At 34.5% G+C, this 26017-nt stretch overlaps 1 protein-coding gene across 7 annotated transcripts in view; it reads right to left on the bottom strand.

The window, feature by feature from the left end:
• The window catches only part of CEP350 (centrosomal protein 350), a 173347-nt gene that overhangs the window by 109351 nt on the left and 37979 nt on the right, over positions 1–26017 (bottom strand). For 5 of the 7 annotated variants that reach the window (XM_074222164.1, XM_074222162.1, XM_074222167.1 and 2 more), the window contains exons 6-11: positions 24079–24698; positions 20919–21032; positions 16756–16866; positions 6124–6270; positions 2479–3140; positions 1727–1848 (exon numbers count right to left, since the gene is read on the bottom strand). In XM_074222164.1, coding sequence (XP_074078265.1) covers positions 1727–1848; positions 2479–3140; positions 6124–6270; positions 16756–16866; positions 20919–21032; positions 24079–24698 — 1776 coding nt within the window. The remainder of the gene's footprint in view (positions 1–1726; positions 1849–2478; positions 3141–6123; positions 6271–16755; positions 16867–20918; positions 21033–24078; positions 24699–26017) is intronic. The other 2 variants (XM_074222165.1, XM_074222166.1) reach the window with 2 other exon arrangements.

The raw sequence follows: 26017 nt of genomic DNA, 5'->3' as shown, positions 1-26017 counted from the left end.
ACAGTTTCCAGGTTAGGAATACATAGTTGCAAAACAGAAATTCCTACTCTATTGGAGAGGCCTTAGCATTCAATATAACTTACATAGTAACTATCGTAGAAGGTACTAGAAAACGATCCTTGTTTTTATTTTAAAGATAAGTAAACAAGATTAATTAGATGTCTATCATAAGTCATAGGTGACTTCTCTATGGGCTCAATTTAGATTTCTGGACTTCCAGTCTAGCACTTTTCCCACCAAACCCAATGTCATGATTTTTAGAGTGATAAAATCCTCAACTAAGATTAGAAAGAGAACTTCAAGTTTACAAAACTGGGAGTCACAAGAATGTGCCATTGATGGTAACGAATTTGAAAGAGGATTACTACCCTTTTAGAAATGCTTTCCGTATTAATTAAATTAAGTTTCAAGTGTTGATTAATTATCAAAGGTACAACAGGGTATAATAATTCTAAGGAAGATTAGAAAGCTAATACAACCTATAGTTAAACAACAGGAAAACTAAAATGCTATCTATATTAAAACTACATTACATATTCCAAAATTATAAAAAGAGAAATGCAAATTAAAATTCTGAGGTTTTATTTCATATTTATCAAATGATAAAAGATTAGAAGAATCAATATTAGATGGACTATAACAAGACAGATATCTTAATAGTTGGTAGAATTATGAAAGGATAAATCCTTCTATAAAACAATCTGGAATTAGAAGGCAAAAAGTTATTAAAATGTGAAGGCAAAAAATTATTAAAATGTTCTTACTCTTTGACCCTTCTGAATAAAAAAGCAAGTTCATATTCTTTCCAGTACTTTTCCAGGAAAACATTTGAAAGGAAAAGTGGTTAACCACTGCCTGAAGAAGATTACTATAGTCTTTCATTACATTGGCCAGATAAGTAGTGTGGTAAATAAAGTGCCAGATCCAGAGTCAGGAAGACCTGAGTTCAAATCAGATCTTAGATGCAATTAGTTGTGTGACGCTGAGCAAACCACTTCATTTTGTTTGACTCAGTTTACTAACGTATTAAATGAGTGGAAAAAGAAACAGCAAACCACTCCAGTATCTTTGTCAAGTTGAACACTACTGAAAACAACTAAACAACAACATATATCATTACATTTTCACACCACACAAGAAATGACAGAAGAATTCAGAGAAACATGAAAATATTTGTAGGAACTGATACAAAAAAGGAACCAAGAGATCAAAGAGAGATGATACATTTTCACAGTGAAGACAACACCTGAAAGATAATTCTACTCAGATTTAGGGTAATAACCAAAGAGTTCCAGAGAACTAGTTAAACACATTATTCTCCTCTCAGGAGTCAAGGGGATTGAGATAGGGCATGGAAGGGAAGAGGAAGGCATTACACAATGGATATGAAATAATATATACCTTATCAGACATAGTTGCTTTGTCAATTGAGTTTTGTTTATTAGGAATAGGGAATAAGGGAAAATTAATATCATGTAAATAACAAAAGGAATAGTAAAACTTTTTGAAAATGTTACATCAAGCTTCATTTTTTTTTAAGGTTTTTGCAAGGCAAATGGGGTTAAGTGGCTTGCCCAAGGCCACACAGCTAGGTAATTATTAAGTGTCTGAGACCGGATATGAACCCAGGTACTCCTGATTCCAGGGCCGGTGCTTTATCCACTGCACCACCTAGCCGCCCCTCATATTTTATTCTAAACGGACTATATTTCTCTCTACATCTTACCTTACTAGGGGTTGCAGAGGTTCCGAGAGAGACATATCACTACTGGAAGATGCACTGGGGGGGCGTTCTTGAATTTTGTTTTCTTTATCAGATTCTCCAGATGGCTGGTACCCTGGTCTTACCTACAAGAAACCAAATTCATGGGAAATTCTTAAAAAAAAAAAAACCCAAAAAACAAAAACAAAGTCACTTCAAAGCTGGAACTTGTACTTTTTAAAAGTAAAACCAATTAAATTTAGCTTCCCCTCAAGTAAAGGTTTAAATAAAAACAATATAACAATAAAATCAAATTACAGCATTTTGCTCTCATTCAAGTATTATGAAATTAAATATTACAAGGGTCAAAGTTAAATGTTCATATTACCATATACCATATACTACCTAACAGCACAATAAACCACAAAAGCACATTCATTATTAATACAATTTAACTTTTTCCTTCAAAATCTTGTGAGAGAACTAAGCCAGGATGGAATTAATAACCATGATAACGAACACAAGATTAATATCTACACTAAGAAATTCAATTTTAATTTTTATTTTCCATTACATTTATTTATTCCCTAATTCTTGCTATCTTAGTTAATATACAAAGTGTCATTACCATTACCTAATCTTTTCTGAATGGCTGACATCTGGAATATCAGAAGCTAGAGGTCATTTATATCAAGCAGCAAAATGTACCCAAGCTTTTCTAAAACATGATTTCCTATTTTTTATACTTAAAAGTTAAAAAAAAAGTATAAAACTACCTGTGTTTCTTGTATAACATGTAGTTGATGAGATGGCTCTTCTAATAAGGCTTGTTCTAGCAGCAACTTAGAATACGTTTCCTGTAACCTCCTGGCTGCTGAAGGCTCAGAAGATGGCACATTTTTCACTTTAGTAAATGCTTCCTTCTGTTTCCGGTAAAGCTCCTGCAATCGTTTGTTCTTTTGTTCTGTCGCCTCTTTTTGAGCCTTCTTCTCTTCGTTCTGCCTCCTCTTTCTTTCCTCCTGCTGTCTAACAATGTACTGGCGTACTTCATCTGTATCATAGTGCCTTTTTTTGGAAATAACAGGAGGATCTTCATTAGCTGTTAACTTGTCTGGTTTTCTTTTAACAGGACTATGACTTCTAGAAGTTTGAGCTGGTATCATAGGTTTTTGATTGTGTCGATCCCCAGTTTCTTGCTTTGTAGCCTGCGGAGCAGAATCTAGCTGAAGATCATCAAGAATTCCACGAATTTCAATTGGCAAAAAGTCCTTGTTTAAAGTGTCTTCCTCCAGTTTATTCTCTGGGAGAGAGGTAGGCAATTTCTTGAAATTACACTCAAGTCGAACCCTACTTCGAGAACGGTCAGTGCTTCGTGGATGACGACGTTTATGTGAAATATCCAATCTAGGATCAGATTCTGCTCTTCCACTTTGGACAACTGCAAAGTAAAAATTATTATTATAATAGTATATTATAAACTGTATAAAATGTACTAAAAGATAAATTAAGAAATTTCTTTGCATTTTCACAAACACATAATAAATAAATTAATTGACTAATCATTTATAAATCTCTTTTTTTAAGTTTTTTGCAAGGCAAATAGGGTTAAGTGGCTTGCCCAAGGCCACACAGCTAGGTAATTATTAAGTGTCTGTGGCCAGATTTGAACCCAGGTACTCCTGAGTCCATTATCGTCCTTCGCAAAAGAAGAGAAAGATAACTATATTTTTACTGAAAGCTTGGCACAGTGTTTTCTATACAAGAGATATTTAATAAATGCTTGCTTAAATGAACTAGATAATTTCTTTTTCTTTTAAATTTTATTTATTTAAGGCAATGGAGGTAAATGACCTGCCCAAGGTCACACAGCTAGGCAATTATTAAGTGTCTGAGGTCGGATTTGAACTCAGGTACTCCTGACTCCAGGGCCGGTGCTCTATTCACTGTACCAACTAGCCACCCCTAAAAATCTTAATGAGAAGAGAAATGCTTGTGTCTTAGCAAAAAAAAAAAGGAAAAAACTTTTAAAAAATTTTAAAAATCTGCATCAAAAATACCTAAGCCTTGAAAGATAATTATACCAAATAAATAAACAAATAAACAAACAAATAAATACATACATACATACATACATACATCATATGAAACCTGGAAGGCAAAAGTCTAGTAGAGCCAAGTATAAGTCAAATAAAAATGGCACTAAGCTTAGGGATTTCCCCTCAAAATGAAATGTGTATGAATATGCTACAGAATTTCCACAACTTTGTTATAATCCCATATCTGATACAAAAAAATTAAAATGAACATTTAGCTACCCAAAGTTATCTATATAATCACATTAATATTTTAATGATACTTGAAGAAAACAAATACATTTCCAGAAATAGCTTAAATTTTTTTTAGATTTTTGCAAGGCAAAAAGGGTTAAGTGGCTTGCCCAAGGCCACACAGCTAGGTAATGATTAAGTGTGTGAGACCGGATTTGAACCCAGGTACTCCTGACTCCAAGGCTGGTGCTTTATTCACTACGCCACCTAGCCGCCCCTTAAATATAATTTTAAATTAGAATCTTGAAAAAAAGACCTTATCATTTTGTTTAAGCTTTCATCACACAGGAATTTGTATTTGTCATTATCTTCCTTCTCATTTCACAAAAAAAGAAAATGCTTGCTTAAATGAACTAGATAATTTCTTCTTAAATGAACTAGATAATTTCTCTTTTTTTAAATTTTATTTATTTAAGGCAATGGAGGCAAATGATTTGCCCAAGGTCACACAGCGAGGCAATTATTAATTGTCTGAGGCCGGATTTGAACTCAGGTTCCCCTAAGTCCAGGGCCAGTGCTCTATCCACTGTGACACCAAGCTGCCCAAACTGGATAATTTCAAACTGAGAGTAACTTTCAATTACAACAGGATAGGAAGAAAATGGCTATAATTTCAAGAGGAGGTATTTGAAACAAAATATATAAAAATATAACCACCATTCTTAACACTATGCCCTGCCCACAGGGCAAATTGTATATGAGTACGTTTATGTGTATGCCTGTTTATATGCATTATAAAGAATACTGTCATGCTAAATTCTTCAGGTTCTGAGGAGGTGCATGTATCTGTCTACAGATTTAAAAACATTACACTGAAATACACACACACACACACACACACACACACACACACACACACCCTAATCCAACTAAATTACATTATACAGAGTGGCACAAAAGGCTTAGTAAAGATTTAACTTAAAGTGGCACCAAGACTTCTGAAACAAGAGCAGCTAGGAGACACAGTGGATAGAACACCGGCCCTGGAATCAGGAGGACCTGAGTTCAAATCCAACCAACCCCAAGACTCCTTAATGATTGTCTAGCTGTGTGACCTTGGGCATGTCACTCCTAACCCCACTGCCTTAAATAAATAAAAAAATTTTAAAAAACTAGACTTCTGGAATATGCTGCATTTACTTTTCCAAGTAGACAATTCTTTCAATAATTCCAGGATCTTTTCCTGAAATTAAATTAATATTGTTATTAAGGAAGGCTTCATAGCTTAGAAAATAGTTAACAAATGGGTATTTTAAAACAAATAAAGCTAGGATATATGCTCACTAAATGTAAAAATATATTATTTCAAATTTCAGCCAAGACCACGGTAACAATATAAAGTGCTTTTATATATGCTCAATTATGCAATACAGGAAGAAAAATAGCAAGGATGAAAAGAGAAATGCTTGCATCTTTGCACCCACTCAAAACTCTGGAATCACTAGGTATAACTGAGTTCCCCACTGACTGAGATTAAGTGGGAGAAAACAAATATTAATTACCCAGCCAAAGAAAAACAATTTCCTTCTGGAACTTAAATGAGTTCAAATGGTCTTTCCTTCCTCAAACTTTTTTAGATTCTTTTTTCATATCTCATCTATTTCTTATGTTCTATTTTTCTTATACAATGTATCTCCCTGATAGATTGGATATTCCACAAGGGCAGAGAGCAGGTCTTATTTATTTTTGTCCTCAATCCCCCCAATTTATCACTTCCATCCCAAAGATCCCTTAAAAAGTGGTCTATAGTTTCATCAGTGAATTCGACTGAGAGAGGAGACAATATGCAAATAACTATGTAGAAACAAGATATATACAGAACACCTTGAGAATACTCTCAGAAGGGAGGTGCAAAGAGTAGAAAAATGGAATTATTGAAGAAAGCACTAACTACCCACATCATTTCTTTTAGACAAGACTATCCATGGAAGGAATCAAATTAAATTTTAGGGGGGGAGAATCTACAAACTAAAATAATACACTAGTCCTGTATACTCTAAAATGAGTATTTTACCACAAAGAGTATTTGTATGTGAATTTCTAAAACTAATTCAATTTACTTTTCCCCACATTATAAAAATTCTAACACCTCACCAGATTTAGTAGTCTTCTCTTTTCCACTTCTATCACTTGACTCTGTCCTTCGTTCTCTTTGTTCTATTCTGGGTGCTGGACCCAAAATCTTCTTTACTAACTTTTGTCCATCTCTCCAAGAGGATGTACTTATCATCCGGCCACCACCTACAACAAAATTACACTAAATTTGAAGTCATTAACTCTGAAGACATATCTATTAAGTTACATATGTTTAGCAATTTATCTTATATTTATCCACTGTCAATAAGAAACTTAAATTTAATGATTTCTACATGTATGTCAAATATTCAAATGGATTAAGGATAGTCTGTTCAAATCTTGTTTCACCATCAATGTAAACAGTATGTTAAAAATAATAGATATTATAATAGATATTATGGGAATTTTTTTTGCATGACTATACATATTTATGTTTTTTTCCTTGCCTTCTTATTGGATATAGGAGGAAAAGAAGAGAGGAAGGAAATTTAAAACAGAAAGTAAAACTAACTTAAAAAAAGGAGAAAGTATCCTCTCTAAGCATTGTGCCTCCATAAATCCTGAAGGTTAGGCAGAGAATTCAACTAAGAACTAAATATTAAATAGAAGAAGTACAATGTCAAGATTTCTTAAATGATGCTTTCATAACTAAAATATTACTTTTATTAAAAAATTTCTAATAGACAAATTTCAATAAAGATTTTTATGAAAGTGAAGCCTGAATAAAGATCAACATATATTCTTAAAGTTACAACAATCTGTGCATACATTAGACTATGATCTAATTAAACATCTATTGACCTTATACTTATGAACAAGAAGTCAGTCTTATTTTGTGACATCGTACCTAATGTGAAGCAGCTTATCAGGAATTTTTTTTCTTTTCTTTTTTTTGGCTTCTCAGGAATTTTAAAAAGAGAAATACCACCTCCAAAGATTCTTTTACTTTTATGTTCCTACACAAAGCATCTGGGAAAAGGCTCATCTAGATTTAGTTAATTACAAACAGGACATGCAATTATTTGAAGTTCTTCATTTCTAGGAATAATTTGTTACTGATGGGGAAAAGAGATATTAACTTAAAATTGGGTTTTGTTTTTGTTTTATTCAGAGAACTTTTAAAATTACAAAAGTCTGTGTGGATTTGTTGGCTCCTATCATTTTAAAAAGGGCTTATTCTTCAGTGGAGCCATGGACAAAGTTTTCATCTGGATATTCCATAAAACAAAGTTTAAAATGGAATAAAACTACCAGTGATATTTTGTCAGTCAACAATTTACTAAGGAAAATATTATCCCATATTGAATACAAAACACTGAGTTTTAAGCTCAGAGAAAGTTGAAGTGTTTCCAGAAAGATCTTTAAAAGTAAAATATTCTATGGAAAAAGAGCTTACATTATGATTTGAGTAGAGATACCTTCAGGGTTTCCCTCATATTTTAAAAAAATTTTTAAAATATAACGTACAATTGATAAATGGTCAAAGGATACGAACAATTTTCAGATGAAGAAATTAAAGCTATTTATAGTCATACAAAAATGTTCAAAATTACTCATTAGAGAAATGCAAATTAAAACAACTCTGAAATACCACCTCGTACCTATCAGATTGACATTTTTGACAAAAACAGGAAAATGATCAGTGTTGGAGGGGATAGGGGAAAACTGAGACACTAGTACACAGTTGGTAGGGTTATGATATGATACAACCATTCTGGAGAGCAATTTAGAACTATGCCCAAAGGTCTACAAAACTGTGTAAACTTTTTGATCCAGCTATACCACTACTATGTCTATATTCCAAAGAGATCATAAAAAGGGGCAAAGACCCACATGCACAAAAATATTTACAGCAGCTTTTTTTGAGTGGCAAAGAATTGGAAATTGAGGGGATGTTGATCAATTGCTGCATAGGTATATAAATGTGATGAAAAACTATTGTTCTGTAAGAAATTACAGCCAGACTTCAGAAAAACCAGGAAAGACTTGCATGAACTCATTAAGAGTAAAGTGAACAGAACCAGGAGAATACATTATACACATTAATAGCAACACTGTGAGATGATTAACTATGATGGACGCAGCTCCTCTAAGCTATTAAGTGATCAAGCACAATTCTAAAAGATCCACTTCCAGTATAACATGACACAGAGTCATGAAAGTAAAAGCAGGGACTTGTCTGAGCTCTCCCCAAACTACTCCAAATACCTTTAAATAATAACTCTAACCAAATTCCAGAGTGGCAGAATCCACAAAAAGACTGATTGTAAAAATTTTCCAGCCCAGGACAACTTGGAAAATCTAGGGAGAGGGTCTGCAGGCACCAGGGGAACAAAGGAGCACTGAGCAGTAGAAGGGTCACACTTGAGAACCAGGCTCAGCAATCCAGGAAGTGAGGTGACTGGTCAGTGGCAGCAGTGGTGGTTTCTAGACTTTTCTCCCCAGAGATTACTAAGGACAACTTGAAAATACAGCAGGAAAAGTCTGCCACACTGAGGTGAGAGTAGAGCATCAGCCATGGCATAAGGGGGTCAGAAGTTGTCTCTTTACTATCACTGAAGCAGGACTCTGTTGCTTTTCCTACACTCAGTTCTACTTCCAGTCTTGGATCTCAGTCCCAAGAAAAGGAGCAGAAGCATAACAGAGTTTATTGTTGCAAGGAGCAGGGACCCTTCTCATAGTTCCAGGACAGAAAGGAGTTCTTGTGGTCACCCAAAGACCACAGCACAGCCAGGAGAGTGATACAAACCTCTCCTTATATCACAAAACCTTGGAAGAATTGAAAACTTGCAGATCCCTAGAAGTATCTCAGCAAATAGCAGCCAAAAACTCCAAAAGTTGGGACAGTACATGCTCTGCCCTGGAAGCAGAGTCCCATCTTAACACTGAGTTAAAATCAAATCAAAGGATGAGAAAATGAGTAAACAACAGAAAAAAAATCTGACTATACACAGTTACTATGAGGATAAGAAAGATCAAAGCTCTTTCAAAAATCCACTCAGAAGAGATAATGAAGTCAAAGATTTTTCCAAAATCTATAAAAAAAATATTAATTGATCTCAGGCAAAGGACAACCTCAAAAAGGATTTTGAAAATCAAGTAAGGGAGGTAGAGGGAAAAATTGAGAAGAGAAATGAGAATATGTGAGAAAATCATGAAAACCAAGTCAGCAGCTTAGTGAAAGAGACAAAAACAACTGAAGAAAATAACATCTTAAAAACCAGAGAGGGTCAAATGGAAAAAGAGATCCAAAAAGTCAATGAGAAAAATATTTTAAAAAGTAGAACTGACCAAATGGAAAAGGGATGCAAAAGTTCACTTTAGAAAATAATTCCTCAGGGGCAGCTAGGTGGTGCAGTGGATAGAGCACCAAGCTCTGGAGTCAGGAGTACCTGAATTCAAATCCAGCCTCAGAGACTTAATAATTGTCTAGCTGTGTGATCTTGGGCAAGTCCCTTAACCCCATTGCCTTGCAAAAAAAAAAAAATAAAAAAAAAATAATTCCTTAAAATAAAGAATTGAACAAAAGGAAGCTGATGCGTGAGAAATCAAAAATAAATATATAAAACCAAAAGAAGAAAAATGAGAAGAAAATGTGAAACATCTTATTGGAAAAACTTTTAACTTCAAAGTAAAACTTCTATTTTTTACCCATGACTGATTCCAATACATATTAGTACCCAAACCAGTACTTTCAACTAGTACTAGCTGAGAATTCTGGTTTATCACTTCAAAGAAGTTTATGATTTCTAAGGCTCTGGTCATAATATATTTATAGCAAAATATACAATTTTCTTCAATAAAAAGTTATTTTCTTAAGAAAATAACACTATTTTAAAATTTCATTTTTAGATTTCAGGTAAAAAAAGTTTTTTCCTTTCTGAGAATTATCATGTACTGAATATTTCCACTGGAAGTAAGTCTTCTTCTAAAAACAAGTTGTATAGCAGGGTAGCTAGGTGGCACAGTTGGTATAGCACAGGCTCTGGAGTCAGGAGGGCCTGAATTCAAATCCATCCTCCTCAAACAATAATTACCTAGCTGCTTGACTCCATTGTCTTGCAAAAAAAAACAAAACACAGCTGTATATAAAGTTGTTGTGTCAGGGAATGGAGGATTCAAAGAACCTGGTTCAGATTATTAAGATTAATAGTATTTATTTCCTCTTAATTCTTCATTCACTTCAGTATGAATCTTCCAGAATGTGATTCTTAGCTCCTGAAAAATCTTTTGAGTAATATCTATTATAAGAAGAAGTAAGACATTTTCTTGTCATTGAGGATTTACTCAAGATATATTTTGAGGTGGATATGCTATCTTTATCTTGAAGAATTTTCCAAAGTTTTAGAAAGTGCTCCTTTATAGGTTTATAGATAGTATTATCTTCATTATGATTATGAAGAATATGGTATAAGGTACAAGTATATACTTTGTCATTCTTAAAAAGCAAGCTTAAAAACATTCTCTTTAGCTGAGATTGTCCTTAAGAGGTAAAAAGGCAAGTTTCCAACTTGTGGGACATCCATTTAAATTTGGTTCACTGTTCATGGTGCCATTAAAACAATCAAATTTATCAGAAAACCCATTAAAGCATCAAAGTCACACCAGAAGCTATTATGTTCTGTGGAACTCAAAGAGTGTCCAATCAGAAATACCAGATTTCCATGCAACAGTGAGGACAGTAGCATTTCTTGCTTACTTTTCCAACCATGGCTGACCAGAATAAGCTACTTTTACTAAGAAGACTCCCCATCATAATAGCCCTTGTTCTCAGGAACATATTTTTTTCCACCATTCCCTTACAGGGAAGAGGAGAATGAAACTACTGACAGAAGGCCTTTCTTTCCACTGTTCCCATCACATTGCTGAGATAGCCTACTGGAACTTTTCTGTTTGCTGAACTTTTAGGTGCTGTTCCTACATTTTCTGAAAGGAAATTTTCAAGGGAAATAAAAATCTTGGAACCAAGAATATGTTCATGATGCCCTTGCCCATCAAGAGGAGCTATTCAATTCCTCCTATGCCTTTAAAAAAGGAACTACTACATGACTCTGTTACAATTGAAACAGAAGGGGGGCGTGGCCAAGATGGTGACATGAAGGGATGGAGTCTTAGGAGCTCTCTGATAAAACTCATAAGCTAAGGACTCTAAACTTTCGAGAGACAGAACCCACAAAGGGACCCAGTGAGGCAGTTCTCCTACTCAAGGTAACCTGGAAAAGCGCAGAAAGGCTCTGCTCTCCGGGGTTGGAGGGGCAGCCCGCCAGAGGGGTGGCCAGAGCGAAAGAACTTTAGCCTCCCGGAGGCAGCCCCAGGGCACTGGGAGCCTCGGCTCACAGCAGCAGAGGAGTCTCCTGAGCTGCACCCCGGGGAGCACCAGGCACAAAGTGGGGAATCAGCAGGGGACCTCTGCCAGAGTGAGCATGTGGAGCCCAGCCCTCAGGGCACACAACAAGCAGCTTGATCTTTCAGCAGCCCAAATCCAGGAAACAGAAGCAGGTGGAGCCCGTAAGCAAGAGCCCCCAGGGCATGAGCCCATTGAGCTGAGGGAGGGGAGTGAAGAGAGAGAGAGACTGCAGAGCTCAGTCCTCTGCCCTTGGAACAGGACTCTGGGGCTCTGAACACATTCAGATCCTGACAGCAGTCTAGGCCCCCCCATAGAACAGCAGCCCCCCCCCACCTTGGCCCTGTGGCAGAGGGGCTTGCATATGGTCATTCACAGACCAGGAGGGAGGACAGAGCCTCACACATTGAGACTCTTGTGGGAGTGCCCCAAAAGCTCAGAAAGCACCCCCAAACCAGGCCCAGGCTGGGAAAATGAGCAAGCAGAGAAACAAAAGGAAGACTATTGAGAAATATTTTGCAAATGAGCCCAAGAAGGATCAAAATACTCAGTCTGAAGATGAGGAAGCACAAGCTCCTGCATCTAAAGACTCCAAGAAAAACAGAAATTGGGCTCAGGCTATGACAGAGCTCAAAAAAGACTTTGAAAATCAAATAAGGGAGTTGGAAGAAAAACTGGGAAAAGAAAGGAGAGAGATGCAGGAAAAACATGAAAATGAAGTCAGCAGCTTAGTCAAGGAAATCCCAAAAAATGCTGAAGAAAATAGCATGCTAAAAACCAGCTTAGGTCAAATGGATAAAACAGTTCAAAAAGTTAATGAGGAGTAGAATGCTTTAAAAAGCAAAATTGGCCATATGGAAAAAGAGATAAGAAAACTCTCTGAGGAGAACAAATCCTTCAGACAAAGAACAGATTTCAGGGAAATTGATGAATTTACCAGAAATCAGGAATCAATACTTCAAAACCAAAAAAATGAAAAATTAGAAGAAAATGTGAAATATCTCATTAAAAAACAACTGATATGGAAAACAGACTTAGGAAAGATAATTTAAAAATTATTGGAATACCCGAAAATCATGATCAGGAAAAGAGCCTTGACATCATTTTCAAAGAATTACTACAGGAAAATTGCCCTGATATTCTAGAAGCAGAGGGCAAAATAGAAATGGAGAGAATCCACCGATCCCCCAGAGAAAGAGATCCCAAAAAAACCAACCCCTAGGAATATTATAGCCAAGTTCCAGAACTCCCAAGTCAAAGAAAATATTACAAGCAGCCAGAAGGACACAGTTCAAATATCATGGAGCTGCAGTCAGGATCACACAGGACTTAGCAGCAACTACATTGGAAGCTCACAGGGCTTGGAATACAATATACCAGAAGGCAAAAGAGCTTAGAATGCAGCCAAGAATGAACTACCCAGCAAGGCTGAATGTCCTCTTCCAGGGAAAAAGATGGACTTTCAATGAACCAGGGGAATTTCAAATGTTCCCTTTGGAATGGCCAGAGCTGAACAGAAGGTTTGATCTTCAGATACAGGACTCAGGTAAAGCATGGAGATTGGAGGAGAGGGGGGAAATATGAGGGACTTAATGAGGATGAACTGCATGTATAGAAAAATGATACTGATAATATTCATATGAACCTTCTCAGTTAATAGAGCAGGTAGAGGGAGCTTTTATAGTTGAAGCACAGAAGAAAGCTGAATTTGAAGATAAAATATGGTGTAAAAATTGAGTCAATAGGAAAAAAAGGGAAATGGAATGGGAGAAAGAAAAAGGAGGGGGGAATACTCCAAGATATTTCACATAATAAGATTTTTTTATTACAATGAGCTATTGCAATGATATGGAAGGGGGGAGGCAAGGGGTAATGAGGGAACCTTTGCTCTCATCAGAGACAGCTAGGAGAGGAAACAGCAAATATACTCAATGGGGTATAGACATCTGGAGTAAGGAGGGGGGAGCAGGGGGAAGGGAGAAGGGGTGGGGATATGAATAAAGGAGGAGAGGATGGACCATGGGGGGAGAGTGATCAGATATAACACATTTTCTTTTTTACTTCTTGCAAGGGGCTGGGATTGGAAGGCCTGCCCGGGACCATAGGGCCAGGTGGATTCTGGGCCTAAGGGGTGGTATGGAGGCTCAGGGCTTCTTGGCCTCAGGACCAGGGATATGTCTGCTGCGCCACTCAGTGACCCTACAGCAGAGTCAGAGTGAAAAGAGAGAGAAAATATAGTATATGGTAGTGGAGAAATAAGAAAGGAGGGAGTTGCAATCAGCAATGGCAACAGTGGAAAAATATGGAAGTAACTTTTGTGATGGACTTATCATAAAGAATGTGATCCACCCGTGACAGAGTTGTTGGTGTTGGAACAAAGACTGAAGCACATTTTCTGTTATTATTATTTGGGGGAGGGTGCAGGACAAGTGAGGCTGGGTGGCTTGCCTGGGGTCACAGAGCAGGGTGATCTTTGGGTGTCTGGGGCCGGATTTGGACCCAGGTGCTCCTGGCTCAAGGGCCAATGCTCTGCCACCCAGCCACCCCTACTATTATTACTATTTTATTTTATTTTGGGTCTTTTTTTCCTTTTCTTTTTGTTTTTTGCAGGGCAGTGGGTATCGGGTGGCTTGCATGTCACATGGCTGGGTGATTGTTGGGTTTACGAGGCTGGATATGGACTCGGGTGCTCATGGCTCCAGGGCTGGTGCTTCGTCCATTGCACCACCTGGCCATACCGACAATTATTACTATTATTTTTTTTTAATTTTAATTTTTTTTCTCTCCGCTTTACTTTTTTCACCCAAGCAAGTCTATCTATATTCATGGGGGGGGGGCATTTTGTTTACTTGTAAACAAGAATATTTTATTAGTGTAAAAAAAATTTGTACAAAATGAGAATAAAAAATAAATTAAAAAAAATAAAAGACTCATATTACTATAAAAAAAAAAAGCAATTGAAACAGAAGAACCTATTCAAGGACCTGTATAGGGCACTTTCCAGTTTGATCACAAAGCACTGAATGATCTGAAATTGGGGGTCTGCTATCACTCTTTCAGGCAATTCACCAAATAGTAACACTCCAACCTCACCTTACCTTTTATTTATGAATATTCTACTATTCCCTTCTAGACAGAAGTCAAATACCACATCACTCTCATAAAGCTCTGATACATGCCTCCTCAATTCTAGCATAACACTTTTCTTACATCTCTTTTATACATCACATTTCATTTTGTACTATAGTTACTTGGGCATTGACTAAACCTTACTAATCTCTTTGAACACAAGGAACTATGTTGTTTGTTAAACTGCACCATCTAGAACAATTAATAACATCATTATGTTACAATTATGCTAGTATATACTAAATCTAGTCATTATTGTGTATATTCCAAAATGACTGCCTTTCAGATATGTCTTTATTCATATCATGGAAAAACATTAAATGCTTCCCATTCTTAAAACTTAAGAATTACATTAATTTTTTTCAAAACATATGTGATTCTTTAAATTTTTACAAATTCTTTTTTTTGAATTATTAAGCTACGTGCAACTATCACCTGATGCTGTTGCTGAGTTGTTTTTCAGTAGTGTCTGACTCTTTGGAATTTTCCTGGCAAAGATAATGGAGTAGCTTGCCATTTCCTTCTTTGGTTCATCTTCCCAATGAGGAAACTGAGGTAAACAGGGTTAAATGATTTGCCCTGGGTCACACAGCTTCAGACATTTGTCTGAAGTCAAATTTGAACTTAGAAAGATGATTTCTTCTTGAGTCCAGGCCTATTAATCTTTCCACTGAATTTGTGGAAAATATTAGAGATATAAGAAAGGAGCAATTTTTAAAATATATAAAAGAAAAAATTCAGAAGGGGACACAAACAGGATAATTTTGTACTAATGTAATATTGTGTCTATCATTTTCAAAGAAGACCACAACATCAAGGAGGTGATGTAAAGACAAGCACATGAACTGGATTCAAGTGAGAGGGTACTGTGCTAAGATACCAGAGCCATCTGGGTCCAGTGACTAGATATGAATCAAGACAACTGGAGATGGCCCTGGATGTGAGGCAATCAGGGCTAAGTTACTTGCCCAAGGTCACACAAGTGTCTGAGGTTGGATTCAAACGCCTGTCCTCCTGACTCCAAGGCCTGTGCTCTATCCACTGCATCACTGTCACTAGGTTGTAAGGATAAGGCCTGGAACTATAATTTCATTTGTTACTATCATATTAAATTTAACATAAAATCAAAAAACAAGCTATCTAATAGAAGTTTAAAATTTCATATGCAATGCTTCTTTTTGTTATTTGTATGCTTTTTCTCAATATACTACATTGTCTCTGGCTATGAGTCAACAATTATATAATATTAAAAAGCTAATTTTTTCAAAGAATCTCAGAAAAAGAATTCAAATATTTTTAGGATATTATACAAATCAAATAATCTTTAAAAGATCATGTGACAGTTTGGGAGTTATACGTGAAACTTAAGGGTGTACTATATTCTCTCTATATGATCAATAAATAAAACTCCATATTCCTAGACAGTAATAAATGTTAGGGCAGGACACAAATCTAGGTTTCCTAGACACCACTGCAGAGAGGAAGGGAGAGAAAAGGGGAAGGAAAAGGGAAAGAAGAAATATTTTCAATAGGATACAATTACCTGTGTGCAAATTCCCAACACTAACACTGAAACTTGACCACTTTCAAGAGGAATTTTACTATCAGAGAAACCAATTCCATGAGAAATATGGAATTATTTGACACCTCTGCTTCATAGCCCTATACAGCAAGGTGCAGAAACTAGTATTTTGTCCAATATTTGTAGACACCTACAAATGTGCACTTAGGGATTTCATTAACATCAAAAATGTCCCCATGGGAAGAAAATCATCTACTACTCTATTCAAGTATGTGCTAAGGGATTTCCCTAATATATTCCAAACCATAAAAATGTATCATTGTCTGTATTTTTCCCTGAAACCCCAAGAAGATACTCAAAAGACAAAATTATTTGCTGGCAAAAAATGCTACAAATTTAAGAGAATAGCATAGTGAATTGATATCTCTTAACATGAATTCAAAAATATACAGTGATCATTTTCATTTTTTTCCCAGTTTCTATACAAACCATGATAAGAAATTATAATTCCAGTCAGAAATACAAATTACCCTTAGTGTACCTAGAACAGTACTGATCAAAACTCATAATGCTTTGCTTCATTCATTAATTCTATGGTAATCTACCTCAATATATGTGGTCTCAGTATAGAACTGATGAAAGAACATATACTAACCTGACTTGCAATCTGGACTTGATTGTGTTACCTTTTGTACTTTTCTAACCGGTCTGACTATTTTCTTCTCCTTACTTTTTTCAGTAGGCTTCTCTTTTGCTGAGACATCTTCTGAAGACAAAAAGCATAAATCATATGCAAGACAATTATTATTATCCCAAGAGAATTAAAAAAAAATACTAAAAAGTGGATGCAAAGCAGAGCCAATAAACGGTCAACTTTGGTTTTTATATATATGTAATGTTTAAAACACACACCAATTCTCAGCTCTAATATTTTTTATAAAAAAGGTTTGTAAGTCAATGTTATGTTATAAAGAGCTACAGAATAAATTCCACAAATTGAATTTAAGTTTGTTATTTCAATTTCTCAGTAGGGCTTCACAAAACTATACTAAGTTTTGTCAATTATAACATTTAGAATTTCATTTAAATACCTTGAAAGAATCCTGGTTTATTTTTTTAAAAAAGTATTCTCTAATTGAACTATTGTTACAATTCTAAGATAAAGTTTTATGAGATAATTTTCAGAGAAACAACTCTCATTCTCCTTATGAACTACATCTTGTCATTTTACCTATAAATTAAAGTTGAATTATTTTTAAAAACTCCAATCCAGTGAATGTACTTAATTATACTATACAAATACTAAACAATTGGCCACTAAAATGGGAGATTTATGTGATGAGTCCTTTTGTAATATAAACAAAATTTCCAACAATTTGTTAACAATTGGGAATTTTTTAAAATTTTAAGCAAAGGGGCAGCTAGATGGCACAGTGGATAGAGCACCGGCCCTGGAGTCAGGAGGACCTGAGTTCAAATTCAGCCTCAGACACTTAATAACTGCTTAGCTGCGTAACCTCAAGCAAGTCATTAACCCATTGTCTAAAATAAAAATTAAAAAAAAAAAGATTTTAGATAAAAATTCAATTTTAAAGTTTATCAGGAGAGGTAAATTATGTCAATAAGGGTAAAAAACAGGCTCATGAAGGTTATTAGAGTTGAAAGTGATCTTAGAAATCAACTAATCTAAGCTGCTCATTTTACACAAAGGTTCAACATCATATAGCTAAGTGCTGGCAGATTTCCAACACAATCCTACATTTCATTACTCTTTTCTAATGTTCTTTCTATTTCATAAGTTTCCTTCCTAAGTTAGTCTATAAACAGAAATAATCCTAGAGGCTTGACCCAAACATAATATAGACTTTTTTTTAAGGTTTTTGCAAGGCAATGGGGTTAAGTGGCTTGCCCAAGGCCACACAGCTAGGTAATTATTAAGTGTCTGAGGCTGGATTTGAACTCAGGTACTCCTGGCTCCAGGGCCGGTGCTCTATCCACTCCGCCACCTAGCTGCCCCATAATATATACTTTTTAATGGCTGTCAATTTCAATGAAACCATAATTGGTTTCAAAACAAGCTAAACAATAAAACAAAATTTAAAAATGATTTTTCTTAAGCTATAAGAAAAGAGTTAAGGACAAATCATCTTTTAATGTTTTCTAGAGTTGGCCTGTGAATGCATCTATTTCTTGGCCTCCAAAATATTCTCTAATGTAGTCTGTAACACAAAAAGTCTGATACAGAAACATACAAACCAGCAGAATTACTCACTGATATTGTGATATTCTTCAAATTAAAAAATCATGGACAGAATTCTCCAAATAATCAGTTTTTAAAATTTGGTAAATACTCTAGTACTATGCAATGGTTAAAAAAAAAATCTTAGGAGGACATCTAGTATTTCCTATTGCTTTCAAGGAATTTATATCCAGTTATAAATTATCCAAGACATAATAATGTTTAATCTATCAGAAAAGAACTTCAGGAATAGGGCATTCACAGATCCTTTTTAATCACCTTTATAAACAATTTTTTTCTTCTATCTAGTTGAATTCTCCCAAAACAAGTCAGACCTATAACCTCAAATTTAATCCTACAAAAGACACAAGGGTACATCAAGAGTACCTTCAGTCTGACAAAAGAAAAAAATTATGTTTTGTGCAGAGAACTCATATAGTTAGTAAAAATCCTTCAAAATCCTTTATGAATTCTATAATCTATCATGGGATTCATCATATGAGGTGTATCCATGACAGAAAATGTTATAGACAATTTTTAAAAAATCACTTTTCTTACATTTATTTTGATACAGTCAAACAGAAAACTGGAAATAACTGCTAACTTTTAAAGACAGATAAACTAAAAAGTCACTGTTAAATGTTATCATCCTTAAATTTAAGTTACCTGACCTGAGACATTAAGTTTCAAAATAAAGATGACTAAAATGTTTCTGATATATAAGTATTTAAAAAAATAATAAATTAAAAAATGAATTAATGAAGATATCAATGGCTTCATCTTTCCTGTAATTGTCAACACTTTCATAATGAACCTACTATTCCTCATCTTATAAATGAATGAAAAAGTATCTATCATGTACTTATAACTATGTTGCAAAGCACTATGCTAAAGAGTGAGATATAATTACAAAAAGCAAGATAAGACTGACTTAGTTTTTAAATAGCTTACAATGAAAGTGAAAGAAATGATATAAAAACAAATTCAGTTGATGGGCAGATAGAAAGGCCCAGAAGTACTGAGGGTATATCAGCTAGGGTCCCAGGACAAGGTCCCAAAATCCTTAGACTACAACAGTAGGTCAGTTGATATTAGGCCAGATGATAAGACCTGATATTTTATCAACTCACTGAAAAGAAAAAAGTTGGTAATTCCCATTTCTGTTTTGGCCAGAAATCTTGAGGGTCTTCCCCTTCCTGACAGATTTTTTTTGGACTATGCAAAAAAGGCTATTCTTTGTTTCATTTCTTTCTTACTAGCCTTAATCACTAAGAAACTCAAAGGGTCTTGCCCTCCCAGACCAATTTTTTTTGAACAATAAAAGAGGTCATTCTTTCCCTCTTAGCCTGATCTCCTTCTTACCTAACCTTATTCACCAAATGGTCAAGGTCTTCCCCTGCATCCAAGCCATCACCAGTCATCCTAATCCATATCTGGCCACTGGATCCAGTTGGCTTCAGAAGAGACAGTGAGCTGATGACTTTGCACAATGTTCCCTCACCCAAATCCAATTCACACACATGTCACAGCCTCATTTCCCTGATATTATCATTTCCCTGATATTATGGTCTTCTTCAAGAACAAAGGACAAGCAACAACATAAGGAAAAGAATTGGCAATTGCCATTTTTCCTCTAAGGCATGTGAACTGTCCAGATGGAGTTTGGCTCAGGATCAAGGAATAAGAATGTGAGGGGGGAAAGATGGGGGTAAAGATGCCCCCATCATTTCACCATTTGCCTTTTCTTTTATTATAATTCCCCCCCCCATATTATATGTCCTTTCTACTTTTCAATCTCAAAAGATCATTTTTCACCAGTAGCATGACAAATTATTGAGAAACTCAATGATATAAAAGATCTAGAAGAATTGCATTTCACTCATCTCTTTCAGAAGGCTAGTACAACTCAGCATTTTAGAGTAGCCCTGACTTCAGCCTTGCCAGTTTTAGCCCTGTATCAAAGAATAAAAAGAAGGTACTTATGAAGAAGATAAAATACTGGATTTGGAATGAGGAAGATGTGAATCAAATCCTACTCTTCCATATTTGCTAGCTATGTGACCACAGACAAGGTTTAATTTCTGAGCCTCAGTCTCTTAATCTGTAAACTAGGAAGAATATTAATAGTACCAATCTATCACACAGGGTTTTTTAAAAGATTCAAATGAGATAATATTCATAAAGTGCTTTAGAAAAGTTAAAATACTTCAACAGATCTGTAACTTCCAAATTTCAGGCATATCCTTCACGGATGCAGACCACATGTTCATGCCTGCCAATCTTTAAGTAAATGCTAATTCTACCCATTCTTTGTAATTCTGTGTGAGCTATAAACCTACTATATAAGCAACAGAGAGTGCTTTGCAGTTCTGTTTTAGATCCAAGATTGAGTCAGAAATGGGAAATGGTGTAAAGTATCAGGAAGACTTTTCTATCATGCTAGATTCCTTTTTTGGTTTTACTTCCATTTTATTTCTGAGTATGGTAAAGATGGTAGGAGGAAATGCAGAAAAGGTCAAATGGATGCAATCATGCATACAGAATCTTCAAATCATATTTTTAAAGAATCTACTTCTTACCACCAAAATGTAATCCAAGATCTTGATATAAATCTCTACTCATATTATGAAACACTGCTTCAGGCCACACCTTTCCATCAGGGGTTCGAATTTTAGTCTCTGCAGGGTTGAAGCCTATGGTAAACAAACAAGATGGAACACATTTAAGATTTGTCTCTAAGCTATCTCAGAAGGCTGGGATTTTTCCTAGGAAAAAATAGATCACATACTACATATCATATTGTAATAGAATGAATCATAAAAAAAAGATACAGCAAGAGGAAAGCAGTATATGATTATTTTTAAACTGCATAATGAAAACAAAATCTAACAATGAAATAAATATATTTAACTTAATCTATTTCAATAAACATTTATTTAATGTCAACTATGTATACAGTCTTGAGGAAATATAAATAAAAAAAGTGATAGTTACTACCCTAATAAGGAACTTGCATTCTTCTAGGGGACACAGCAGGAATATAGATAATTTTACTACAAGTAGGGTATCATTCAAACATTTCAAAGGAGAAGACAAAGAGTTCTAGAAAAATTGAGGAGGGAGAGAACTTCAGATGTACCACTAATCTTATAATTAGAAAACAGAAAGTATATATGAAAGTAATTTGAAAGAAAAATTATTCTTATACAAAGATTTTTATAGTTACATAATAATGTAACAAAAACTACAGAAATAAGCCAAATATATAGAATTGAGAAAAGGCTTAATACAGTTTACATAAAGACAAACAAATAAGAAGATATTTAAAAATATGACAAGATCTAAAGAATATAATAAAAAGCAAAAGCAAAAATGGAAAGATTATATAAAAATTTACAACTATGTAAAATATGTGTCCATACATATGTGATCATATAAATCACAAGGTTAGGAAAGAGTTACGGAATAAATTTTGAGTTGCCATTAGTAAAATAAAGATAAATCTGAGGAAATGGCACAAGTCTTGGAAAAAAGAAAATGTTTTGGCAGAAAAAGAAAAAAGATCCTATTCCTCCTTCTCTGTAAATTCTCAAAATACTGTGCGCCTCCAATCTCAAAAATAAAGTCCAGCATGGTCACCATTTTTCTGTTTTGTTATTTTAAGATTTCAGCATTTTGTTGAAAAGTGTAAGAAAAGGTCTTTTAAAACCTATTTCTTCAATCTATTCCAAACATATCATTAATCATTTAAAAATGTACTATAGTTCAATTACCAGTGAATATCAATTATTAGAATACTCCTGCTGATAATCATTTATCATAGCAATATATAGACCATTTCAAAATGGATCAGCATTTCAGAGATAAGAGTCTGATGAGTTTAGTTTGCTCTTGGTCTGGCATTCATTACTGAATTTATATTAAGGAGAATGATTCTTTTTATTAGGAAGAAATAGCATAAGGGAATATGCATTAGAATTTAGAGATTATGGATAATTTTGTCAATTTTATATTGAATTAATCACTCATTAACAAAATTATCTATTCAATATTCAATCTAAAACATGTACAAATTTTCACTTAACTAAATCTGATAAAACAGACTGAGACATTCATTGCCTTGCACAGCATAAAACAGCAATGAACAACTGTGGTTTCTGCAAAAGTATGTTGTAGGTTTGAGTTGGGTGTGGGAAAAGAAGGCTGCAATTTCCATCCAGGCTTTGGCTAATTTCATGCAGTTTAAGAACAAAAACCAAAACCTATTATCTTTATTTATATCTACAGTTTTTAAGTCCTAAGCAACTATAATCTGGTGAAAAGCAGAAAAGCAGAAGAAAGTATGACTCTTTTATCTCTATTTCTATTGAAATTCATTCCTTCCTATCTATAACCTAACCTTTCTATATTATCCTTTTATTTCCATTCTTTTTTCCTTCCCTTCGAATATATTTCCACTCAATTTTTAAAATAATTTAGTGAAACATTCCACTTTTCTTCCAAAGAAAAAAACTAAATTAAGCTTTTTTCTCCTCACTTACATAGTTCTCAATTTTTTTCTGATTATCAATGGTCTTTGAAAGAAAAAAAGGTTCAAGTGTGCAAAGTTAAAGACTCATATTTAGGAGTAATATATTTGTTTCAATTATAATAAAATTGACACAGGAGAAAATGTCTTATAGCAGATGGAGTTCTACACTGTGGAGGCAAGAAAATCTGGGTTCAAGTCCTACCATTCAGACTGTGTGATTATGTACAAAACAAACTTTCAGTGCCCCCAGGCAACTCTTTAAGAATATTAGTTATGAGATGGAGAAATTCAGGTCTTAAGGACTAAGCCTTGAAAAGGATTTCCATCAGAGTCAAGTCTTCCAGCACTTTTAACTACTTCTTGTGAGCAAGAAAACTATCCCTGAGGTATAATTTATTAATAAGGATTTCATTCAACTGATAGGCTACAGGATGAAAACTTTAAAAAGATCTGTGAAAGTATGCAAAAATAGAATTGGGCAAAGAGACTCAATCTACCATAAATCTTTTATATGTAGTATTTTCTGATCCTTGCAACTACTAATGTCCTCCCTCCCAAATTATGTTTTGGATACATATATACTTAGGCATATGCTTGTTGACTCCCCTTTAGAATATAAATTCCTTGCAAGTAAAAAAAAAATATTAGTTACAGTTGCTGATCTGTATTGAAAAAAAAGAATTCCAACATTAGAGTTCATTGCACAAATGAAATGTGAATACTAACACATACACACACACACACACAATTACAAGTTAAAGAAAATGGCAATCCTATCTTTAACCAAGTGCTTCTTCCATACATAAGCACAAAGTAAGCATCAAATGAATATCTACTGATAGGTAAACATATAACTATTTAATATATTGAAAATATTTGTAAAAAAAATTCTGTTACATGACTAAAACATCTAATAAGTATAAAAAAAGAAATCAGTAAGAATGATGCTATTTTCAAGATGCAAAAGAAATGTTATCTTTAATTAAAACTACCCTGTTAACTGTGATCCCAATAAAAACCCTGCTCAGAGTAAAAAAAAAATCAATCAAGTTAACCTTACAGAATAGTAAATATTATTTCTCTATCAATTATGTCAATCTACTATTAAATAGCTTCAATAAGTTAAAACAATTAAACAAATTATTTTAACATGTTATCTAAAAGAAGGTGCCCATTTCCAATAAAGTTTATATTCAGAGTACACAGACCTTTATATGCTGGAGCAGGTGGAGCTGTTGCTACTTTCCGAACTTTTGCTGTCACTCCATTGTCAACACTGGTTAGCATTACTGGCTGGTCAACATGTCCCAGATGCTGACCTCTGCCACTCACATCTTCTGAGTTCTCCCACTGTTTCCTAATCCGCTCCTTGAGTTTTTCTAATTTGGAGTCATGCTGTCGTCGTTTTAAGATGTCTAATCTGGTACTAGTAGTACTAGCAGATGATGGAGAAGATTCACTTGGCCTTGACACTTTTATATCAACATCACGATTTAAGTTACTCATTGAAGTCTTATCATTTATTTTTGACCCATTAGCTTTTTCTTCCTCAGTTCTTATAGGAGCTATTGTTCTGAACAAAGCTTCTGAATTCTGCAAGGCATCAATTGCTGGTCGATCATTTAAATACCTAACAACAGTTTCATTTACAGTAGATGACTGAGAACTGTCAAAATCTTGGCAATGTACATCCCGGTCATCCCGATTATATATCATCCGATTTCCTCCAACAGTTGTCTCTTCTGTTTTAGTGGTATCCAAACCATACAAATGTTTAACATCCGGCTGGCTAGAACTTAGACTGGATGGAGCAACAAAGGTCTCCCCCCTTTGATGTAATTAAAAGGAAAAAAGATCAATTTGAGAATAAAGTTAACATACAATCATCTGCTAGATAGGTAAAATTGAGTTTAGAATTCTACATACCTTATGACTATAAAAAATTTAAAGCCTAAAAAAAACACCTTTAGAAATACTGACTCAAAAACCATAAAGTTAGGAGACAATTACTTATAAATCTAGAAAGAATAAAACACACTAAAGCTAATTTGAGACATTTCCTTAAGGGTCCCAAGACACTGAATTAGAACTTGGCTTCTTGGCCCCAAATACATAAAATCTATAAGCAAATTACACTATAAAATATTAACTACCCAAATAAATTTAAGTAATGAATATCTTTAAAAAATTATAAACAGAAATGTAATATGGCTTCCAATAAATGCATTATATAAAATAAGCCCCCCAAATTTCAAAATAAGGGGATAAGTCTGACAACAACAAAAAAACCCCACCTCTGAATAACCAAAATATATCTTACCAAGTCCATGAACTTATTTTATTAAAAGAAGAATACTTCGAGGTCTCCTCACTTATAGTCTATTTACTCTTTTATTTATGCACAAATTCAATAAACTTGACTATCTGATCTTCTAGGCAACAACAGAATAGTGGGAAAAGATTAGAAGAGTCTTCTTTCTAGAAGTGACAGCTGGGTTTAAGAGAAGAGACAGGAAAAAACTACAAAAAGCAGGCATAAGAAGCCCCTCCCTCAAAACAAACAAACCTAAAACATTCTGGGTCTTTTAAGTTCAGGCATAGATTTCCACACCTTACTAAATACTGAGGTTATCAATATACAATAATAAAAACACTATAATTATCCAAAGAAAGATATTGAGTCATCAAAAAATTTTAATTATGTTTTAAGATAAGAATGGCACAAACTATTTTTAAAATTTTTCCATTAAAATGATTGAAATAGCCACACATGGAGGCACACCCTATAATCCTTGCTACTGGATAGGCTGAGAGATTTCTTGAGTTCAGGAATTCCCAGCAGCAGTGAAATGAGTTTATGAAGCATCCATACTAAGTCTAGCAATAGTATGTTGTAGCCCCTGATTGCCCTAGGGAGGGGAAAACTGATTGGTTTCAAAGCAGCATGAATTTAGGTCCTATACTGATCAATAGTGGCCCAGAATCTATGAGTATATTTCCAGTGTGGGGAAACCAAATCTTTTAAAAAAAAAAAAAAGGAAAGGGAGAAGGGAAGGTAGAAAGGAAGAGAGAAAGGAAGGAGCAAGGAACACACTTAAGAGGCTGAGTTTCAATAATTAAGAAAATTTATGTGAAATTTATTCATGA

This window comes from Macrotis lagotis, chromosome 2, assembly GCF_037893015.1.
Source record: "Macrotis lagotis isolate mMagLag1 chromosome 2, bilby.v1.9.chrom.fasta, whole genome shotgun sequence".
In the NCBI taxonomy this organism is placed as follows: Eukaryota; Metazoa; Chordata; class Mammalia; order Peramelemorphia; family Peramelidae; genus Macrotis; species Macrotis lagotis.
Note: the sequence above shows the minus strand (reverse complement) of the source record. Positions and strands in the feature narration are given on the sequence as shown.